The sequence below is a fragment of the Urocitellus parryii genome, chromosome 4 (assembly GCF_045843805.1).
Source record: "Urocitellus parryii isolate mUroPar1 chromosome 4, mUroPar1.hap1, whole genome shotgun sequence".
NCBI classification, from domain to species: Eukaryota; Metazoa; Chordata; class Mammalia; order Rodentia; family Sciuridae; genus Urocitellus; species Urocitellus parryii.
In genome coordinates, this window is record NC_135534.1 from 100,666,980 (window position 1) to 100,688,547 (window position 21,568).

The window sequence follows — 21,568 nt, forward strand, 5'->3', positions numbered from 1 at the left end:
ATAAATTGCCTGTTCTAATTAACTGCCCATTCCATTTTACAAGTTACCCTATCAAAACTGAACAGAAACTTTCAAAGAATTAGAATCTAAACCAAACATATCAAATACCAAATGCACTGGTGGTTACTGGTTCAAAAGTTTTGCAGATTTGGCAGTGTTTCAGAGACACTGTCAGAGCCTCGATTACTGATGAAGGATTCTAAAAACAAGAAGTAGAGGTAATTTTTGCCACCAAATGGCATGAATTGAAAACAAGTTTTATATGTGTATAAAAACACAAATATCCATATAGCCAAGAAAAGTTCTTCTGGGACCCTAAATCAAATGCTTCTTATGGTAGAGGAGTCACTGGTTACTTAGGAGGAGGCTACTCCAGTTCATACTGCAAAGGGACCACCTCCCTTCTTCTCCTTTGGGCTGCATCACTCATACATTCTGTGGAGTTGACCTGACATCACTTCTAAGTGTTAAGCTTTTCCACTCAGCATTAATGCTTTTCCACAAGAAGCATTAAACACTATTCCTGCCTTCAAAGGAGGCAATTTAGTTGGAAAACTGTCTAATGTTACAGAATTCTAAATTATGTACATTGATTTTGAAGTGCTTAACACTAAAAATAGATATTCTATGATCATTACCCTTGCTGCATGTTGTACACAGATTACCAAATTTACTCTTCTCATATATTGGGTCATGGTATTATCCCCATTTTATAAATGAGAATTTTGAGTGTTAAGAGAGAAGTTTAACTATCCCAGGACCATAAAACTAAGTAAACATAGACTTGGGCTTGAAACCCACAGCCCACACAGACACTACTGCTCCAATACTACCTTTTCTACCCTTCTTACCTAAGTCCCTGTTGACTAATAGGCCACAGCTGAAGTCCTGCAAAGGATCAAACATGCTCCCTTCTATCCTATTTTCTCCTTCTCTTTTTATCCCCGTACTCTATCCATAGTTCTTACCCATCTCTCCTGAGATACAAAGAGATTTTAAAAACAGAATAAAGGCTTCTCTGGTGCCCTTTTCTTCTATTTTGAAACTAACTTCAGGGAAAAGCAAAAAAGGTGGCACTTGCTTTTGTAGGTTCATTGGAAGAATACTATTACTCTCAATGAGAGTGTGCTGCCTTTAGATCTGTTTCTCTTCTAACTAACCTCCTCTTCGCTTTTGCTGCTTTGCTGATAGAAAATAGTAAAAAGACAAACAGAACCCAGAAAGTTAATATTCTGTTGAATTCTCAAAAATCCCCAGTTAAATTCTCATAGTTGTTGATAAAGTGAAACAACAGGCACTTGGGTTAAAGAGAAACAGAGAAAAAAAATCAGAAGTACAACTGCCACATGTATATTCCACAGTACTATCCAGGCAAATGAAAGAGATGGCTGATATTTTTCTAACATGAACAATAAGTTGACACAAGAATGTAGGGGATCAGGTCTCCATAAGTCTGCTGAATATCAGAATTTCCTATATTTTTTCTAATTGCCTTACACTTAAAAATCTAGTTGCCTCTGATTTTCATAAAGTTAAATATTCAAAGAAAAGAACTTTTGGACTGGGGTTGTGGCTCAGAGATAGAGCACTCACCTAGCATGCATGAGGCACTGGGTTTAATCCTCAGCACCACATAAAAATAAAATAAAGATATTGTGTCCACCTACAACTAAAAAATAAATATTAAAAAAAGAAAGGATCTTTTTATCCAAAACATCAGCTAGAAAGAACAATTGGTAGTTTCACAATAGAATAAAAAAGAAATGGTATAGTCTAGGCACAGGCCCTGGTTTTAGGAAAAGTGTATTTCAAAGTGCACAGAAAAATACCAGAAATTATCTCATGGCTGTACCCTTTAAAATAAAGACATTATACTACTGTGGATAAAAAGGAATGTGGGGAGAGGGGCTTTCAAGATGAAAAACTTAACCTTATAATAAAATGATGACATAGTTTTTTTTAAAGTACAGTTGTACAGCTGCAGATGGAAACCAGCAATAAATTCTATAACAAAAATCAAACCCCCCAATCTCAAAAAAAAAAAAAAAAAACTTAACAGGCCATTCATAAGCAAAACTGTAAAAATAGTTTCAATATGGAAAAAATAATATCAGGGAGGTCAAAGCCTAGAATGTGCTGATATTTATAAAAACATTATTTCAAGAAACTTTATGAGGGGAAGGGATTTGATCAGTGAGGGGAAAAAAAGGGAAAAGAAAAGGGTTAACTGAAGCAAATAATTGGGGAAGAGGTCAGTTGTTTTTAAGGTATATAATACTTAATACTCAATATTCAGGGAATGGGAATGGAATTGACATAGGGTAAGCCTGAAGGGAGAACTGAGAAAGAAAGGGATACAGGAAGCTCCTGGGTATAGAAGTGAGGAGAAACACCAGAGATAATAATAAACAAAGTTCAGAGACTACAGAATGAGCTCAAGTCTGAAATACACTATATGACACTTGCTTCCGTGATCTAATGTGTTTACTTCTCTCCCCTCTTACCTCCTACTCACTCCCTTACTCTCCACTATTCTGAGCTCACAAGTATACCACCCATCTTAAAGCCTTTGCAAGGCAGGCTTAATTGTCTCCAATATCCACATGGCTAGCTAACCTTCTCAAGATGGTACACTGACTCATCATACTATTTAGAATTGCCACTCGCTCCTGCTCCTTCTCAGAGCTCCTAATCCTCAATCACCCCTACAGGTGCTTTTCCCCCCCTAGCACTTAGTACCTTTAAACATAGTATTTAGTTTAAATTTTGTGTTTATAATTTGTCTTTCACTAGAATTTAAACTATAATAGGGGGAGGGAATTTCTGTTTTAGGCTTGCTATTGTCATCCAGTTTTTAGAACAGTGCCTGCCACCCAATAAATATTAAGTGAAATGAATATACAAAGTCTTAAGCCTGTGGCACAGGAGGACATTGGTATTTCTGGCCTTGATACTACTCTCTTCAATAGCTAAGACCCATTTACTCCTTCCCTACTCTCTGCGCTAAACAAAAAAACTAGGACACCTGATTTCTGAAAAGGAGTGAAGAACTTAAACATAGCTCATCAGAATTATTGCCCTCCTCCCCAACCTCTAGGCAGAGATTTCATAACTTGATTTGGAGACATCTAATGCTATTTCTAGTCATAGCTTGTGATATCACAAAATTCTTAACCAAACTTCTCCCAACAAAGTGAGGGATTTATTTAAATCATATAATAATTGAAATTCTCAAGCTGGGGCTTTGCAATTTTTAGGAATTTTTAGGCTTTGGCAAAATGCACATTTTTAGGAGACAATTATTACAAAACAAAGGTTCAGAATCAGTATTAGGAAGAATATAGGCATCAAAACAACACACAATTCAGAAAGATCATTTTATATCAAGACTTTCTGCACAAGAAGTAATGGCCTTCCTGCATTTCTGGCTATCTCCCATCACTAAGAAGTCACTACTATACACATCATCATTTATCCCTAGCACACACACACACACACACACACAAAAAAAAAAAAAAAAAAAAAGGCATGGAGCTTGGACAAAATACTTCTTTGGGCCAGATTTTTATGATCACAAAAATACTCTAAGGTGTGCGTCTGTATATTTGTGTGCCACTTAGTACTTTCAGAAGATAAAATCTTGGGAAATCAGATGATAGAATGAAATGCCACAAAAAAGCTAAGAATCACCTCCTTAAGTGATAATTATTAGCAAGCATGGCAAAGGAATTATCCATCTCCCCTTAAATGTTAATCAAAGAAAACAGTTTGAGCTATCCCAAATGATTGTTCAGCAACATACTGAAGCTTACAGTATAAATGTTGCTCAGAGTCAAATGACCTTTCAAGAGCTGACCAAGACCAAAATATAAACTGAGGGTAAAATGGACAGGTTCTCTAGTTTCTGTTTCCACAGATCAGGCCTACATGCCTTGTGATACTTCCAGGCCTGAGGAAAGAGTGCCATCTGCAGGATCTCTGTTTCAAAAATTACTGGTCAGGTGACCAATTCAGCATTCACAGAGAAACAAGAACCACTATCAAATCCCCTCATGGATTTGGTTGTTTGCAGACTTGCCTTTTCAACAATTCTTTTTATTGCAATCTTGAGATACCTTTTTATGAATTTCATTTCTTAGTCACTTGTACAATCCTGACTGCTCTTAAAAAGAGGTTTCTTCTACTTGCCCCATAGATCCACTAAGTAAATTAAGACTCTTACAATTCCCTAACTCCCATAATCGACATACTTTTTCTAAAAGTTCTCTCCCATTCCAACTCAGGTTTCCAATCAGAACAAGTACCCTCAAGGACCCTGTAAGAGCTGCCAAACCCAGCTCCCATATGTTCAATCAGGTAATCTGTCCCTAATCAGAATGAACATCATCTTAATCATCAGCTATTAGCTGTCTCAGTCAGAAAACAGATGAAGTCTACCTGCTCTGTACCATGCTCATAGACTATTCATCAGAGGAAACAGTTCCAAGATTGAGCCTACGTGGCCCAAGAACTTTAGTAATGCAGTTTTCCATGTTGCTGGGAGGAGGAAAGGAGAATAGCATATAAGAGATCCCACCCCCAAATTGTTGTACCTGTCAAAACAATAGGAATAGCATCTATGAACAAAAGAAATCTGTTGTTTTGTGTAACATCTTTGTGATACATTTATTTCAGTTCTGCCCTTAGTTCACCACTCCCAAAAATGTGGAGAAGAGAATGCTACCTGAAATTGTGTGAATTTTCAAAAACAGACATTTTCTTTTAAAATAGCCCCTTTTTCCTCTCTTAAGCCCACTTTTTTGTTCTCAAAAAAACTGAAGCTGGTTCAGACCATTTTTTGTCTGTGAGTGCTCAGAGTAGGACCTGCAGAGTATAGACAAATAGCTTGTTGTTAACCCAGCTGAGTTCTATCATAAGAAATCTAGACTTCTTTGTTTAGTTCTTCTATGATCCTTAAATGGGAAAAGAAAGACCAAGCAACCAGAATGACTTGATTAAAGATCTTGGCTGAATCAGAACTAAGTACAAGAAGGAAAAGGCAAAAGGAAAAAACAATGTATGTTTTTGGGCAAGGAGACTAGAAGACTGAGGACAAAGAAATCAGGCCAATTATACTGGGAATGTCCTTCAGACAGAAGCTGTCTCAAAAACATGTAAAGATCACACCCCTATTTCAGGAGGGGAAACTATTATTTAGTACCAAGAGATATAATCCAGTGTCCTAGAGAGATCCGGGATAACACCTTAAACATAATACATACTGACAGTGGAAACAAAGACTTAAAACAAAAATTGAGCTGATGAATCAGCTATGTCCAACAAATAAAGGATTCAGCTATATAGCCCAGCATGGGCATCTCACAGCATGTGCATTCCAAAGGAACATGGGCAATGTAAAACCCTTGACATTTGCTAAGGTACAGAAATAGTAGAGTGTCAGAATGAGGCTGATGGAGGACCTAATAAGAAAATAAAAGTCAGTTGAAAGAGCAAAACTTTCCAAAACTTAAAGTCCTAAGGGACTTAGGAATTCTGAAAAAGTGTCAGATAGTATTACAAAGAAAGGAGATGACAAGTCAGTACATCTGTGAGGGTCATATACGTCAATTTTTTAAAAGTACAGAAGAAAAAACTTTTGTCTCTTTTGTCAAAGCCCCCTTGTTATCAAAGACACTCACCCTTTAACTCTGAAAGATATTATTTACTAGAAAGAAATATTATAGGTCTCCCAATTCCTGCAAAACCAAATATAGTATCCCTATCCACCCCCCCCAAAAAAATCTCTCATAAATTCTTCATTCTACGTCTTGGATTCTCTTGGATTCCTTTTTCCAAAATCAGGGCCTAAAATTACAATGTATACAGCTCCCAGAGAGTCCTGGAATCAGCATAAATACTGCCCCACTGTTTCTTATTTATCAAAGGAGAATGCCTAGAAAGTCAATGAATTGAGGTGCTTCACTTGACATCTTAATATCCAGTTTTTCAACAAAGTCTCATACAGGCCAGGAGGTAAGACATCCTTATATAAAGTCAAGCTTCCATGAAATTCTGGTTCACCAAAACCAAAGGGTGATCCCAAGAAGTCTTGTGGAGTAACTACACCAAAGAAGGAATCCACATAGTCAAGTTATGGCTTTCTCAGGAAGATCGAGCTACTTAATCTTAGCAAGGGCAGCGGCTCTTCTTTCTGTGTTCTGGAACAAGGCACGAATTAAAGCTTTTACTTCACTGGAAGAGAATGCAGTTGCCAGCGGCCCTTTTCCATCTGCCCACCTGCAAAAAACAAAGAATTTTATCTTTGAAGTGTAATGATTTTAAATTTTATTTCATCCAAATGTTTTGTTTTACATGGAAATAAAATAAATTCTAGGTATCCTTTCTCTTCTTTACAGATTTACCCATCAATACCTTAGATGTTCTGCTCATTGGCTACATCTGTTATCAGTACAGCTGGATAAAGAAACCAAGAGATAAAGACATAGCTATTAGCTCTTTTACTCACTAAGGCTCCTCTGAACTTGATAATTATAACCATATTCTCTCAAGCCTTGGACTCTAACTACTTAAAGTGAACAACAGAGAAAACCTGTTTCAAATAAAAAAATATTGGTATTAAAAATATAAAAAGAATTCCCATAAATCAATAATGAAAAAACAACATAATAAAGGACAAAAAATATGAAGAGGCATTTTACAATACAAGAGATATAAATTACCAAGAAAAAGATGCTTAATCTCATTAGTATTTAGAAGAATTAAAATGACAATGAGCTATTATTTTACACTTGATTATCAAATCTACTAATTCCAAACACTGGGGAAATATGAAGAAACAGGATATATAACTATGAAATATGTGTACCACAGGATATATGGTGCAGCAATAAAAATAAAGTGTAGCTATATATGCCATTATGAATATATTTCAAAGACATGATATTGAACAAAAGGAGTAAGTTAAAAAGGATTCCATTTATATAAAGTTCAAAAGCTGACAAGTCTAATCTTTTCTATTGTTAAGACTATGTGTAAATGTAAAACTATAAAGAAAGGCAAGGGAATTATATAAAATTTAAGTGAGCAGTTACCTCTTAATGAAAAGCATTTGGAGAAGGACATATAGGGGTTTTCAAAGATACCATTTATATTTTTCTTTAGTTATGTAATAAACATATTAATATTTATTCTTTTTATTTAAACTGTGAAAATAATTATCCATGCTATATTACTTCATATGTATATTTTTCAATTAAAATGTTTAAATTATACATGAACTAAAGGTGAGTTTTGTGTGTGTGTGTGTGTGTGTGTGTGTGTGTGTGTGTTGGTAAAAAAGTTCCAATTAGTTACTAGTCTTACATTTACTGAACTCTCTAGGAAGGAAAAAAAAAAATCTTCCTAAATATAAAAAAGAAGTTGAGATGTACCAGTACTATAGTTTTTCGCATTAACAAGGAACTAATGATTATTCTCGAGCTGCAAGAAAACCATTTAAAAGCAGCAAAAAGAAAAATTCCACTGCTCTCTGGAGCATATTGCCTAAAGACATTTTTCTTACCCATTAAGGGTTTATAAATAAACAAATTAAAACTTTGTAATAAATGTAATTAAAAGTATCCTGATGTGATTTTTTTTCCTAGTAGAAATCTCATTTATATTATTTTAGAATGGACAATATGTGCTGCAAACTACTCAGACTCATCTAGGATAACTGGTCTAATATATCTGGATATCTGCAGTAAATCAAGCTAAAGTAGACAGACAAGTGACTACAGAGTTGGAGATGGATAACCTTATGTCCTCTAAGGGAATTCTTTATGCAAGGTATACTTATTCATGAATCACTACCATCAACACAAAATCATTAATGCATGTATAACTAAGTCACCAAGTACAAATACTTGGGGTCCTTCATCTATCACTATTTTGCATAAGAAATACAGTTTATCACCATTTTAAGTAGAGATGTCCTAGTTCTGCACAAAGAAAACAACATATTCTGTAAGTATCATGCCCTCTGTATATTATGATATGATGTAACATACATTTATGGGGCATAGCCACATTAATCAATAGTGTTGGGCAAAAACATCATTCACTATATTTAAGAAAAGAATCCATTCCAGCATATAGCACTTAACCTCTAAAACTATTTATCCCCTGCAGAAAAACAACTGGTGAATCAAAAAGTGGTTTGATGCTGCATATTTCTTTAGTTATACATGGACACAATATTCTTTATTTTGTTTATTTATTTTTATGTAGTGCGGAGGATCAAACCCAGTGCCTCACATGTGCGAGGCAAGCGCTCTGCCACTGAGCCACAACCCCAGCCCTGATGCTGGATATTTAAGACATAAAAGTAATTTCTCTATTCATATACCAAAATCATTATATCCACTGTTGATCAAAGTGAATGAAAATTTCCGTTCAGGAGCCCAACGGAGTGGCATATGCCTATAATCCCAGAAGCTCAGGAGGCTGAGGCAGAAGAATCCCAAACTCAAAGCCAGCTTCAGCAACTTGGTGAGGCCTTAAGCAACTCAGCAAGACTCTGTCTCTAATTAAAATATTAAAAAGAGCTAAGAATGTGGCCCAGTGGTTAAGTACCCTAGGTTCAATTCCCAGTACCGCCGCCCAAAAAAATTCCATTCAGGTATAAAAAAGTTGTACTTATTATAAATACCAGATCATTTGTATTGCATGCCAAAACCACGTTCATGATCCAAATAATATAAATGAGAAGTGTTTATATTTTATCAAATATGAGAAAGTAGTAATGAGATCTACATGATGATAGCCCATAAAAAGGCCTCGACTACTGAAACTTTTTCCTGAATAATAATAAGATACAAAGAAAAGCACTGCTATCACTGGTGGCACTATTATTCTTTTATGGCTGTGAAGATATACACGCCTCTATAGAAGGGTTACACGCACCGATCTCCAATTTCTTGCAAGCTAGCTTGTAGCATCATCATCAGTTCTTTGAAAGGCATCCATTTTGACACATAGATGGGAACCTCTTCTTGATATTTCTTGTTCTTGCTTTCTTCAGACAGAGGTGCAAATACTTGGGGTCCTTCATCTATCACTGTTTTGCATAAGGTATACAATCTATCACCATCTTCAGTAGAGATGTCCTAGTTTTGCACAAAGGGAACATAACAGAATTTGAACAATTCAGTAATAGGGAAAGGGCAGAGCCATCTTCATTACAGGCTGTTCAGGTGGGTCACCTATAGCAATGTGCTTTCTACCCCATTTAATACAACTTACTAGATACTAGATTCCTTCAACCCTCTGAAAATATTCATGTAACTAGAATGACACAAAACACGTTTCAACAGATTGTCAGTAATTTAGTTTGCCTACATGAAAGAGTTCATTTCTGTAGGAAAAACTGGTATAGCATCTTGCAAAGCAGGGGATTTATTATAAATGAGGATTTTGTGAGTCTATGCTTTAGAGGCTTCAGCTGGCCAAGACCAGGCAATTTTCCTTGTAGGATCATACATAAAATCCCAACTGCAACATTTTCCAAAAAAAGTGCTATCTGCATAAGACTTTATTCACTTTACTAAATGAAGGTATTAACTTGCAAATGCCATACAATACATCTTGGGACTACTGCCCAGTTTCTTATTTCCTCACTCATAATTTGCAGATGCTAGACTTGAGAAGCAGTACAATCTTAGTTTCTTGTCTAGGTATAAAAGAGATTACCAAGTCTCCAGCAAAACATAATTAAGACAAAACTGAAAAAAAATAACAGCATGAGTCACATATGAAACATGAACAATTTTTTTCCACCATAAGTGTTGATTAAAAATGAGATTTCAACATCACTTTTTTAATAGTCACAATTTAATAGTCACAATAGTATTGCATCTCAATTTATATCTGGGGAGGCATATAATGGCCCTTACCTCAAGGGCAGTGATTCTGCTAATGATCTCAGAAATTGCTGTATTTAGTAAAGTCCCCATGGCCTTGCAATATATATTCACTGGCAGGATATCTTGCCACACAGTTCCAAGTCTCTTTAGTTGGTGCAGTACCTGTCAGAAGAATAGAGCTATTTACATAGGAGAGAGATAGTTGCAACTCATCTTCCAGATTTACATTTATAATTAATGTGTTTCTGGGGAAAGAGGTATATGCAAAGGTGAGGTAATAATATCTGCTTCTTGAATATTTAACCTTAATAATATCCCTGGTAGCTAAAACGTACCAGGATGGGAAAACTGCAGTAAAAAGATAAAGCACTTAAGAGATGAGCATGGATAAAAGCCTATATTTCAAACTTCTCCAATACAAGTTCATGAGCCAACTACAGACTTACTTAATTGTCAATTTAGTGTGTCAATGGAGAGATTAGCTTCCTGTTGTCTCGGTAGGGCAAAAGAATATTTTTAAACATAACTGTGAATGGTATCTAGATTATCCAGTGGAGGTTATAGGAAATCAAGAAAGCTACTTGTTAGGTACTCTTATGCTTAAAAAGGTATCTAAGGGTAGAATACAAATTTCAGCGCTAGCAAGAGCCTCCCACCTGCCGGATTGCTTTACTTGCTGCAGAATAATTCTCTTCATCGTCCATGTTTGAAAAGTTCCTAGCACTTGACAATCTTTCCAGAAGTTCACCTTTCTGTGCCCGCATTTGGGCCAAAAAGCACTCTGTCCCTATGATAGGAAACCAAAACACAAAATTCTAAAAGACATATATTTACACACTGCAGAAAACCAGTAGAAAAGGAGAGACAAGCATAAACCATATATCTGATATATCCACATGAAAACAATTGCTAGGTAACATCACAAAACTGTCCTAATAATATAGAAAAATAATCACTAACACAGTTAGCCAAACCCACTCTTAGGAAAATAGATAAATCCTTCTCAATAGTTTGCCTAGAGTCTGAGTCAGCTAAAAAATATTACTTACATAGAAAAAGCTACTTATTATTGTGATATATCTATACCAGAGAAGGAAAAAGTCAAGAAGTGAAAAGCTAAGTGAATCATATAGATTCTCTGCTTTTCTCGGCCTATCATTATAGAAAACATATCAATTTAACCCACATTTCATTTCTTTTGACCAAAGAGCTATCTTTGGTTTTGCAAAAAAATAAGCACTGGTATTAGTGAGCTATTACCAACAACTGTCATAGTATAAATCTTATTGTGTCATTTCAACATAAATGATTTGGTGAATTCAATGCATATCAGCAATGAAGTCTGGAACTCTAATGTACCAGGAAATCATAAATCATGTCTTAAAAAAATAATGCTTCTAGAAAATCAAAAGGAAATCAGTAGAGGAAAGGGCCTAAGGGGAGGAAGGAGGGGAGAGAGGAGGGAAGAGAGGAGAAGAGGGAAGACAGAAGAAGAGGGAAGAGAGGAAGGGAGGGAGGAGAGGAGGGAGGAAGTCCTGAGGAGTATTGGCCAAATTACACTGTGTATTGTGTGCATGTACAAATAAGTAACAACAAATCTCATCCATATGTACAACTATGATACCCAAATTTTTAAAAATGTAATGCTTCCATAAAGACTGCATTCATTTATAAAATTAAATAACCAGAAACATATACAAATTAAATGCCCTTCCGCTTTCAAAAACATTGCAGGAACACCACCTAATTTCTAACCCCCTCATTTATAAATTACAAAGGTACTAGGCTGAGAAGCTGCATAATCCAAATTTAAGGTATCAATTACCAAGTCTTCTGAAGCCAGGTACAAGATCCACAAAAGTAGTAGTGCCATCACAAAGAATGGAGGCAAGGCGTAATCTGAACTGATGCCCCAGGGTCAGCAAGTGGTGAGCAATATACATACAGTTATTATGGTGAATAGCAGCCAACTGGGGAAGTTTTTGAAGGTTCTCCCTAGGCAATGAGGAAGGGTAGAAAACAAACCATCTATTATTAAAGTCAAGGTTGATGACAAGTCACTACTCCTCTAAAGCTGTCATGTCTCAATGCTTTAATAATTTTCTATTTTGTAGATGCTGAACATTAACAAGATACAACCTCATCATTCCCACTCACATTCAGAGTTAGGTTGTTCTGCCTGTGTGACCTTATCCTATAAAACTATCCCAGTGATTAACAAACAAGAAAAATCGAGGGGATCAAAAGTTTACCTGAGTCAACTCTTTGTACTGGAAACCTAGCAAAGGTATGCATACTGCTCTTAAAATTTAATTCTGGTAAATGTCTGTAACTACAGGTTTACTTCTCCTTTCTCCAAATTCCTATTTCATTCATGTAATGAAGCATTTAATATTTTCTAATTCACAAGTTTTTAAAGCCACCTAGAGATTAGGGTCACAAGAGAAATAAAGTTAAGCCAGGCGCTGTAGCACAGACCTACAATCCCAGAGCTTGGGAGGCTGAGGCAGGAAGATCATGAGTTCACAGCCAACCTGAGCAGTGGTGAAGTGCTAAGCAACTCAATGAGATGAGACCCTGTCTCTAAATAAATACAAAATAGGGCTGGGTTTATTTAAAAAGCTCAGTGGTGGAGTGACCTAGAGTTCATTCTTTAAAAAAAAAGAATGCTTTAAAAAAATTTTTCAAATAATAAGGGGAGGGAGGCGAAAGCAGAGTCCTTGGCTATGAAATAGCTTTCTTGACATTATTAAAAACATTTATAAAAAACATTCAAATTATTTCATTTAAATAACAGAACTTCTGAAGGCTTACAGTTGAGTAACCTTTCAGAACATAAAAGAAACCTTTAAAGCCCAAGACATAAAGTGAATAAATACAGCCTAAGATGCTACAGAGAGTGGCTAATCATACTTCACAATTAAGAAGCATTCCTTTGGGGCTGGGGTTGTGGCTCGGTGGTAGAGCGCTCACCTAGCATGACGAGGCCTTGGGTTTGATCCTCAGCACCATATAAAAATAAGTAAATTAAATAAAGGTATTGTATCCAACTACACCTAAAAAATAAATATTGAAAACAAAATTCTCTTGTATCTTATGTCCGCAAAACTGTGAATGCCAAGGGAAAATGTAGTATGTTTACTGGATAGCACTGTGAAATATTGACCTTTCTGGGTTTTTCTGGCACTAAGAATTGAACTCATCCTGAGCCACATCCCCAGCCCTTTCTATTTTTTATTCTGAGTCAAGATCTCACTAAGTTGCTTAGGGTCTTGCTAAGCTGCTGAGGTTGGCCTCAAATTTGTGATCCTCTTGCCTCCTCCTCCCAAGTGAGAGTACAGGCATGTGCTACCACATCCAGCATCTTTCTGTTTTTCAACCAAGATAAGTAAGGCAATTCTTAAAATGTGTAGGCATTAAAACAGGCAAGGCTCTTTTGAGTTTTTAAATTTGCATTATTTACTGTAAGATTCTGTTCCCTTATTAATAGTAAATATCTAAGTCCTTTAAAATGGTTCACTGCATTTTATTGTGAATTTCAGTAACCAAAATATCTTTGGTGAAAATATTAAATAGTAGTTTTAAATAAATAAATATTTTAGTCATACAACTATTATACAGAACCGAGATAAAGTAGTACTTACTTATGATATGTTGGTACAACATCATGGAACAAATGAAAGATATTCCTCACTGAGTAGAAAAGTTGGACAGCACTAAAAGGAAAATTAAAATTTAAGAGATATACATAAGGATATACTATAAATGAGAAAAAATTTCAAACTAAGTACACTTCTAGTGAAGGTCATCAATTAAAAGTACAGTTGCAGGGAAAATACGCCTTGATCACTGCTGGAAAACACCACTCATCTAGATGGAAATATATTCTCAACCAGTATTTACTAACTAAATTAGAATTCTAAAAACTTGGATATATTAATAGTCTTTAGAACAGTAGCATTCAACCCAAAGCCTCTTTTCCATTTATCATTTTCTGTTCTGCAAGTACCCAGAGTATCCTTTTAGTTACAAATGGAGCTAAGCCTCAGGCAAATGTCACCTACTCACTGATACACACTGCAAAGGGCAAGGTATCAATAAAGGCACTCACTTGGTTCTTTTAGAATCAGCCTGACTTTCAGCTTCCACTTTTTTCTCTTTCTTTCCCAATGCAGAGAGATAAATCAACATTTTCTAGGGATAGAATCTAGCCCTCAAGACTTTTTGCCCTTTAAAACACCTCAAAATATTAAAATGCATTTTAAAAGAGCAAATATAAAACTTGTAACACTTCTCTCTACACAAGAGTGTTTTAACCTATATACCTTAAATAACACAAAGGAATTCCACAAATATTTAGGAAAACAAGTCGTGGTTGCTATACTCCAAAACACCTTCACTACCAATTATCATGATAACTGACTAAATTCATTCATTTTTGTTATATATATCATCTGAGGTTTGACAATGTAGAAAGAAAGGTATTGTACAGTAGGTGGTTTTTGTTTTATTGGCACAATTATACATAGTAGTGAAATTCATTATACCACATTCCTATATGCATAATTTATATCAATAATAGATAATTCAATCAATAAATAAGAGATAATTTACTCAATCTCATTCCCCAGTACCTTCTCTTTCTCTCCATTCTTTCCTCCCCATCTGCTTGCTCTACTCTACTGATGTCCCTTCTATTACTGTTATTTTAATTAGTGCAAAATAATTATATATATAAATATAAATGGAATTCACTGTGGTATATTCGTACATGAACATAGCATAATATGATAAATTTCCTTTCCCAGTTACTTCCCTGTGTCCTCCCTTTCTTACTCCCTCTCCACCCCCTTCTACTACTCTGTTCAGTGGTTTCCCTTTATTTTCATAAGACCTCTTTTTTATTCCTTTTCTCTAGCTTCCACTTTTGAGAAAAAATATTGACCCTTGACTTTCCAAGTCTGGCTTATTTCACTTAGCATGATATTTTCCACTTCCATCCATTTATCAGCAAATGACACAATTTCACTCTTCTTTATGGCTGGATACAATTCCACTGTGTATATAAACCATATATATATAAGAATATATATATCCTTATCCATTCATCTACTGATGGACACATAGGCTGGTTCCATAACTCAAGTATTATAAACACTGGTATGAATGTATCATTGTTTTGGATAAATACTAAGGAAGGCGTGGGATAGCTGGGTCATATGGTAGTTTCATTCCTAGTTTTTTTTGAATTTTTTAATATTTATTTTTTAGTTTTCACTTGACACAACATTTTTATTTTTATGTGGTGCTGAGGATCGAATCCAGCGCCCCACGCGTGCCAGGCAAGCGCACTATCGCTTGAGCCACATCCCCAGCCCTCATTCCTAGTTTCTAAAGGAATCTCCATACTGATTTCCAAAATAGTCAGACTAATTTGCAGTCCCTGTGTTTTTTTGTTTGTCCTATTTTAAAAACCATTTCTTTTAGTGGAATGAATGTCTATAAACATTCAGAATACAAAAATAGTGTTTTCTATCTGCTTTCTCAAAAATTTTTAAAAATATTGCCCTGTATCTCTACTTTCTAGCCTGATATATTTCAGGAGAAAGTCATGAAGAAATAGTTACTCCTGAACTTATTTATTTATTTTTTAAATATTTTATTTTTAGTTGTAGTTGGACACAATACCTTTATTTTATTTCTATGTGGTGCTGAGGATAGAACCCAGGGCCTCACACATAATAGACAAGCACTCTACCACTAAGCCACAACCCCAGCCCTCTCCTGTGTTTATTTTGCCAAAAGAGTATATACTTCCTTTATAAGCAAGCATGCATTTTTACTTCCTACATGTAATTAAAACTAAAAGGACTCATGAGTAGGATTCATTAAAGCCATGGAAGTACCTTGGTAAACATGTTTTTTCTAGAGCAAAATAAAATAAAGGGCTATGTTTTCATACAGAGATTATAAACTACAGATCAGAAAATATGATAGGATTATATTATTGTTTTTTACTATGAGGACAAAAATTTAAAAAAAAATGCTAAGTACAGATTCAAACTAAACAGGCTTTAGCCTTTTGTAAACCTGCTCTACAATCCACTTTGCCTATTCCCTATTTTTGTCTCAGTGGATTCTAGAAGAGCTTATTAAATAAAAAGATTCAGTACAAAGTGTAGAGTCGCGTCTAAGGTACCTTCAATACAATGTACATTAGAGGTTACCTTGGAAGGTGAAGCCAGATTTGAGGTGTGTACATTCTTTTTCTTTTACTTTGATCAACTAACGAATTATTAGTGCTTTAAAAATAAACATTTTAAATGTAAATTTGATTAGGAACTAAATTTCAAAAGGTAAAAAACTAAAGAAAGAAAGCTGGAACATATGGTACAACTATTACTATTACCTCCACCACCTGTAATATTCAACATTTGAGTACTAATCATTTCTAGGTAATATTCTAGGTTCTTTACATGTACTTTCTCATGTAAAATTATTTCATTTTCACCATAAAAAGTAAAAATTAAATATTATAGTGTTTTACTAAGTGATTAACAATTTTCAGTGTGAGATAAACTTACATGTCCATCTACATACGCGCATCTATTTTTATACCTTGTTCTAACATCTATATTACTATAAATAAAAGTTAGAGGTTAATATATATCTATGTGCTACACTGCGTCTTTTTAGAAAAAAATAAATAATTTAAAAAACCAAAGAATTTCAGCTAATATTCTTAATAAATGTCTATTCAGATAAGCATTAACCAAAGCAATGCTATTTTCAGACAACTTGGAATTCATACCATTGGTCACTACTGGTTGTTGCCTCTAATAAAGTCTGATAAGCAAGTTCCATTAACTTCTTCACAGATTCACTGATACGACATGTAGGCAAAGAAAAGGAATGTTGATCCAATGTATTTTCAGGTTCTAAATTCACTGCTTCATTATACTCAGTTTTGGATACTTTTTGTACTAAAAGCTTGTTATCCTCATCAGGACTTGGTAAGTCTGGCACACTTATCTTAGAATCAGGAGTAATCTAAGATTAAAACAGAAATATAAAAAATGCATGTTTTCAGAATAATTCAAATGCAAGCACAAAGCAAAGAATAAGACAATGGTGACTTCCATGAAGATAAAGCTGTGGTTCTAAGGAATAATTAAAACATATCAGTAGATAAGGCATTATTTTAACAACTGCTCAATCTTGGGTGACAGCATGTGGTAAGAAATAATCAATCCCTCTAACTACAAAATTCTTTATGGAAAAGTAAAACTGTGCAACTGGACCAAGACTTCATGTCTACAGGTCTACAAAGTTGAGTACAGTGGCATGGACCTATAGTCCCAACTACTCAGAAGGCTGAGGCAGAAGGATCACTTAAACCCAGAAGTTCAAGATCAGCCTGGGCAACATAGATTCTGTCTCAAAAGGACAAAATTTTTTAATTAATTAATTAAAAGAAAAATAAAACTAGATGCAGTCATGCATGGTATAATCCCAGTGACTCAGAAGGCTGAGGCAAGAAGATGACAAGACTGAGGACAGCACTGGCAACTTAGTGAGATTTTTGTCTCAAAAAATTTCAAAAGGGGCTAGGGATGTAGCTTGGTGGCAGAGTATACCAGGGTTCAATCCCGAGCAAGAAGAAAGAAAGGAAAGAAGGGGAAAGGAAGAGAAGAAAAAAAAAACCTTCAAAAATCATCTTTCAAGCTGGGGATATAGCTCAGTTGGTAGAGTGCTTGCCTTGCATGCACAAGGCCCTGGGGTTCATTACCCAGCACCATTAAAAAAAAAAAAAAAATCATCTTTCTCAGACTAGACTATTGATTATTAAGACCAGTATAATTCTGTGTTTCATTAACTACATTATGAGCACATACGTTAATTTAAGGAAAAACTAATTCAGATTATTGTATTCTACCCCTAAAAAACAAAACTCAAAATCAAAACTGAAGAAGCCTCCTTAACATTTACATGGAATGAGGATTACTAGACTTGGTTGGGACTAAACTGATGAAAGAAACTGAGGTTGAGAGTCTGGAGACAGTGATATCTTGTTCTTGTTTGGGTACTGGGATTGAATACAGGGGTGCTTTACCAGTTGAGCTACATGCCAACCCTTTTTATTTTTTGTTTTGAAGCAGGGTCTCATTAAGATGATTAAGGCCTTGAAAAGTTGCTGATGTTGGCCTCAAACTTACAATCCTCCTGCCTCAGCCTTCTGAGTCACTGGGATTACAGGTATTCACCACTGTGCCTAGTTTGAGATGGTGACAGTTTTTAATCTAACTTTCTGCAAAGTCATTTAATGTTTTTTTTTCAATTTTCTCACAAAATATACTAATAATGGCTTTCAAACTTTGCTTCTCAAAGATGCCTCAGGAACCAAAAAAAAAAAATAAAAAAAAAAAAAAGAGGTAGAGAGAAAGAAAGATATTACGCAGGTAGAGGCAGGAAGTTTCCCAGTTCCACTGTAGAAATAGCAAGCAGCTCTGCTCTGCACATACTGGACCTGTTGGGAAATTTTCTTTTTTCTTCTTTTTTTTTTAATTTTTTTTTAAGTTATAGATGGACACAATACTTTTACTCTATTTATTTTGAGTGTGGTGCTGAGGATCAAACCCAGTGCCTCATACTTGCAAGGCAAGGGCTCTGCCACAGAGCCACAATCCCAGCCCGGGAAATTTTCTGTTAGAAAACAATCCAAGTTTAATAAAAATGTTTAAGTCAGCAAACCTGACTTCTAAATTCATAAAATGATATAATAATTTCCACTTCTGAGGGCTATTATCAAGCTTAAATGAGAATACACTGGGTGTGGTGAAGGAGGATCACAATTTCAAAGCCAGACTCAGTAATTTAGCGAGGCCCTAAGCAACTTAGGGAGACCCTGTCTCTAAATAAGATACAAAAAAAAAAGGCTGGGGATGTGGCTCAGTGGTTAACCGCTCAGAGACCCAATCCACAATGCAAAAACTTCACAAAAAGGGCAAAGGACTCAAAGATGGAATAATGTAAAAGCTAATATGGTTCTCTCAGGTCAAAATATAAAAACATCTTCAAAAATGAATTGTACTGGGCCAGGCATGGTGGTGCATGGCCATAATCCTAGCAGCTCGGGAGGCTGAAACAGGAGGATCATGAGTTCAAAGCTAGCCTCAGCAAAAGCGAGGTGCTAATAAGCAACTCAGTAAGACCCTGTCTCTAAATAAAATACAAAACATAGGGCTGGGGATGTGGATCAGTGGTGGAGTGCCCCTGAGTTAGATCCCTAGTACCACCGCTGCCTCAAAAAAAAACAAATATACTGTTTTATGAATATTGTGCTTTTCATGACAGACCAAAATTAGTCCTTGTCTTTCGTATTTTCCCTAAGGTTGTAAAGATGTACTAATTGATACATGAACTAATAGGAACACTGTGCCAATTTTGTAAAAATCTCAATGTTTGAATCATTTATTCAGTGATAGTATTTATCAGAAAGTATATCCAGCTTATTCAAAAAACCAATGATATGTCATGAGCTTTGTAATGTTGTGAACAACCAATTAAAAAAAAAAAAAAAAACCAAAGAGTATAAAGCCACAAAAGCAAAGAAAAGTAGTAAAACTTTCTGTTTGCATCTTCTGGTTAGAAAGGCCAAACTGAAATTATTGAGCTTCTTCATTAGACAGCCAAATGCAATACTACTCTGCCCCTTACTGATTTAGACTCCACCGCGGTACTTAATACTCTTCTTATAGCAACAAAGTGTATTAAATTGAATTTAGGATAATAATATTTACATATGTGAACTGGGTCCTAATACTGATTCTTTAACTCCCTGAATTATTGTATGCAAATGATTCACTGGGAATATTCCCATATAATTTCAAAGTTATTACATACCAAGGCAAAGCCTTAATTTGTACAGGCTTTAGCAAAGTGAGGTTTCATTGCTTCTTGGATGATATTTAGTTTATATTTTGTTTAATATTATTTTCATAGGAAGCAAAATCTATGACTTACAAACCTAAATCATTTTTACATCAAAAAGCTACTCTGTCAGCATTAGAGTTATAAGTAAATGTTATCTTTTGGGGAAAACAATCTAGTATTTAGCCATATGACCTTTGTTTATTATGAAGTTAATGTTCAACAGTTACTTTTGAATAATTTCTTTATCTTCTGTAATGCTATCCTAGTGGCAGAGCTCATTAATTCATATATGCCTTGATATCTTATAGGATTTGTGGCTTCCAGCTAGTTAGTTCTTTGGGATTTTAAGTCTTTTGGGAGTGGGGGGTACAAGGGATTGATCTCAGAGGCATTCAACCACTGAATCATATCCCCAGCCCCTTTTTTTCTTTTGGTATTTTATTTAGAGACAGAGGCTTATTGAGTTGCTTAGTGTCTCGCTTTTACTGAGGCTGGCTTTGAACTCAAGATCCTCCTGATTCAGACTCCCAAATCACTGGGATTATAGGTGTACACCACCACACCTGGCAAGATACTGATTTCTTTATTTCTTTTTTTTTTTTTAAATTTATTTATTTAATTTTTTTTTTAGTTTTTCGGTGGACACAACATCTTTGTTTGTATGTGGTGCTGAGGATCAAACCCAGGCCACACACATCCCAGGCGAGCACGCTACCGCTTGAGCCACATCCCCAACCAAGATACTGATTTCTTAACCTAGGAATTCAAACACTGATCCTTTTGAGTGAAGAATTTGAAGTTTTTTTAAGACCTCTTTAGGAGCAGTCATCGCAAACTAATTATGAACTCCAAGCTCCCTTCCCAGGTAACTGTTGAAAGCAATGGCATCATAATACTCCTCTGGAATGGCTAGAAGTGATTATGATCTTTTGATTAGGAAAGCTGTCACTTAATAAAAAATTATACTGTTTGCCTGCTAGTCATGCATATCTTGAAATCATTTTGCTATGTTTATAATGAAGAATCTTCTTGGTAACAAATTATTAATTTTTTGAATATTACTAATTATCACTGCCACCTATTTCCTAAGCCCTTTTCTTGCTTTGTTTTTCTTCATGTTATATAACAACCAGCATTTTGTATATTTACTATTTGTCCCTTTCTAAGAAGTATGTTTCATTAAAGACTATTTTTTTTTCTTTTGGGAAAATGAGAATATTTAGGGGACTGTTTTAGAACTTATATATATATAAGACTATGAAAAGTAAACTGAAATTATTTTAGAAAAGCTAAAAAGAGCTTTTCAAAGTTGGAAAATTTAGGGCTGGGGATATAGCTCAGTTGGTAGAAGGCTTGCCTCGCATGCACAAGGCCCTAAGTTCAATCCCCAGCATCACCAAAAAAAAAAAAAAAAAAAAAATTCAAAGTTGGAAAATTTAGATTTCATTCCAGGGTCTAAATGCCAAGAGCAAGAACCAGGACAGAATTCTGAAGTAGTTGTTAACCAGGGACAATTTTGGCAACATCTTGAGATACCAGCATCCAATCAATTGAACACATAATTCAGGGATGCTGCTAAACATCTCACTAGACAGCCCTGGCCTAAAGGAAGCTACATATTAGTACATAGGTACAAAGGGAAAATGTAATTTCCTAGAATGGCAGAAAAAACTGAATAGGAGGCTCAGAGATTATCTAGTTCAATTATATTACATTACACAAGAGGAAAAAGA

General features: G+C 35.2%; 1 protein-coding gene across 1 annotated transcript in view; it reads right to left on the reverse strand.

Annotated features, from left to right (window-relative positions):
* Positions 1-3,417: 3,417 nt before the first annotated feature.
* The window catches only part of Zw10 (zw10 kinetochore protein), a 38,723-nt gene continuing 20,572 nt past the window's right edge, over positions 3,418-21,568 (reverse strand). Inside the window, exons 10-16 of the mRNA XM_026392562.2 lie at positions 16,714-16,952; positions 13,547-13,618; positions 11,728-11,897; positions 10,559-10,689; positions 9,933-10,064; positions 8,944-9,146; positions 3,418-6,276 (exon numbers count right to left, since the gene is read on the reverse strand). Coding sequence (XP_026248347.2) covers positions 6,156-6,276; positions 8,944-9,146; positions 9,933-10,064; positions 10,559-10,689; positions 11,728-11,897; positions 13,547-13,618; positions 16,714-16,952 — 1,068 coding nt within the window. The 3' untranslated portion in view covers positions 3,418-6,155. The remainder of the gene's footprint in view (positions 6,277-8,943; positions 9,147-9,932; positions 10,065-10,558; positions 10,690-11,727; positions 11,898-13,546; positions 13,619-16,713; positions 16,953-21,568) is intronic.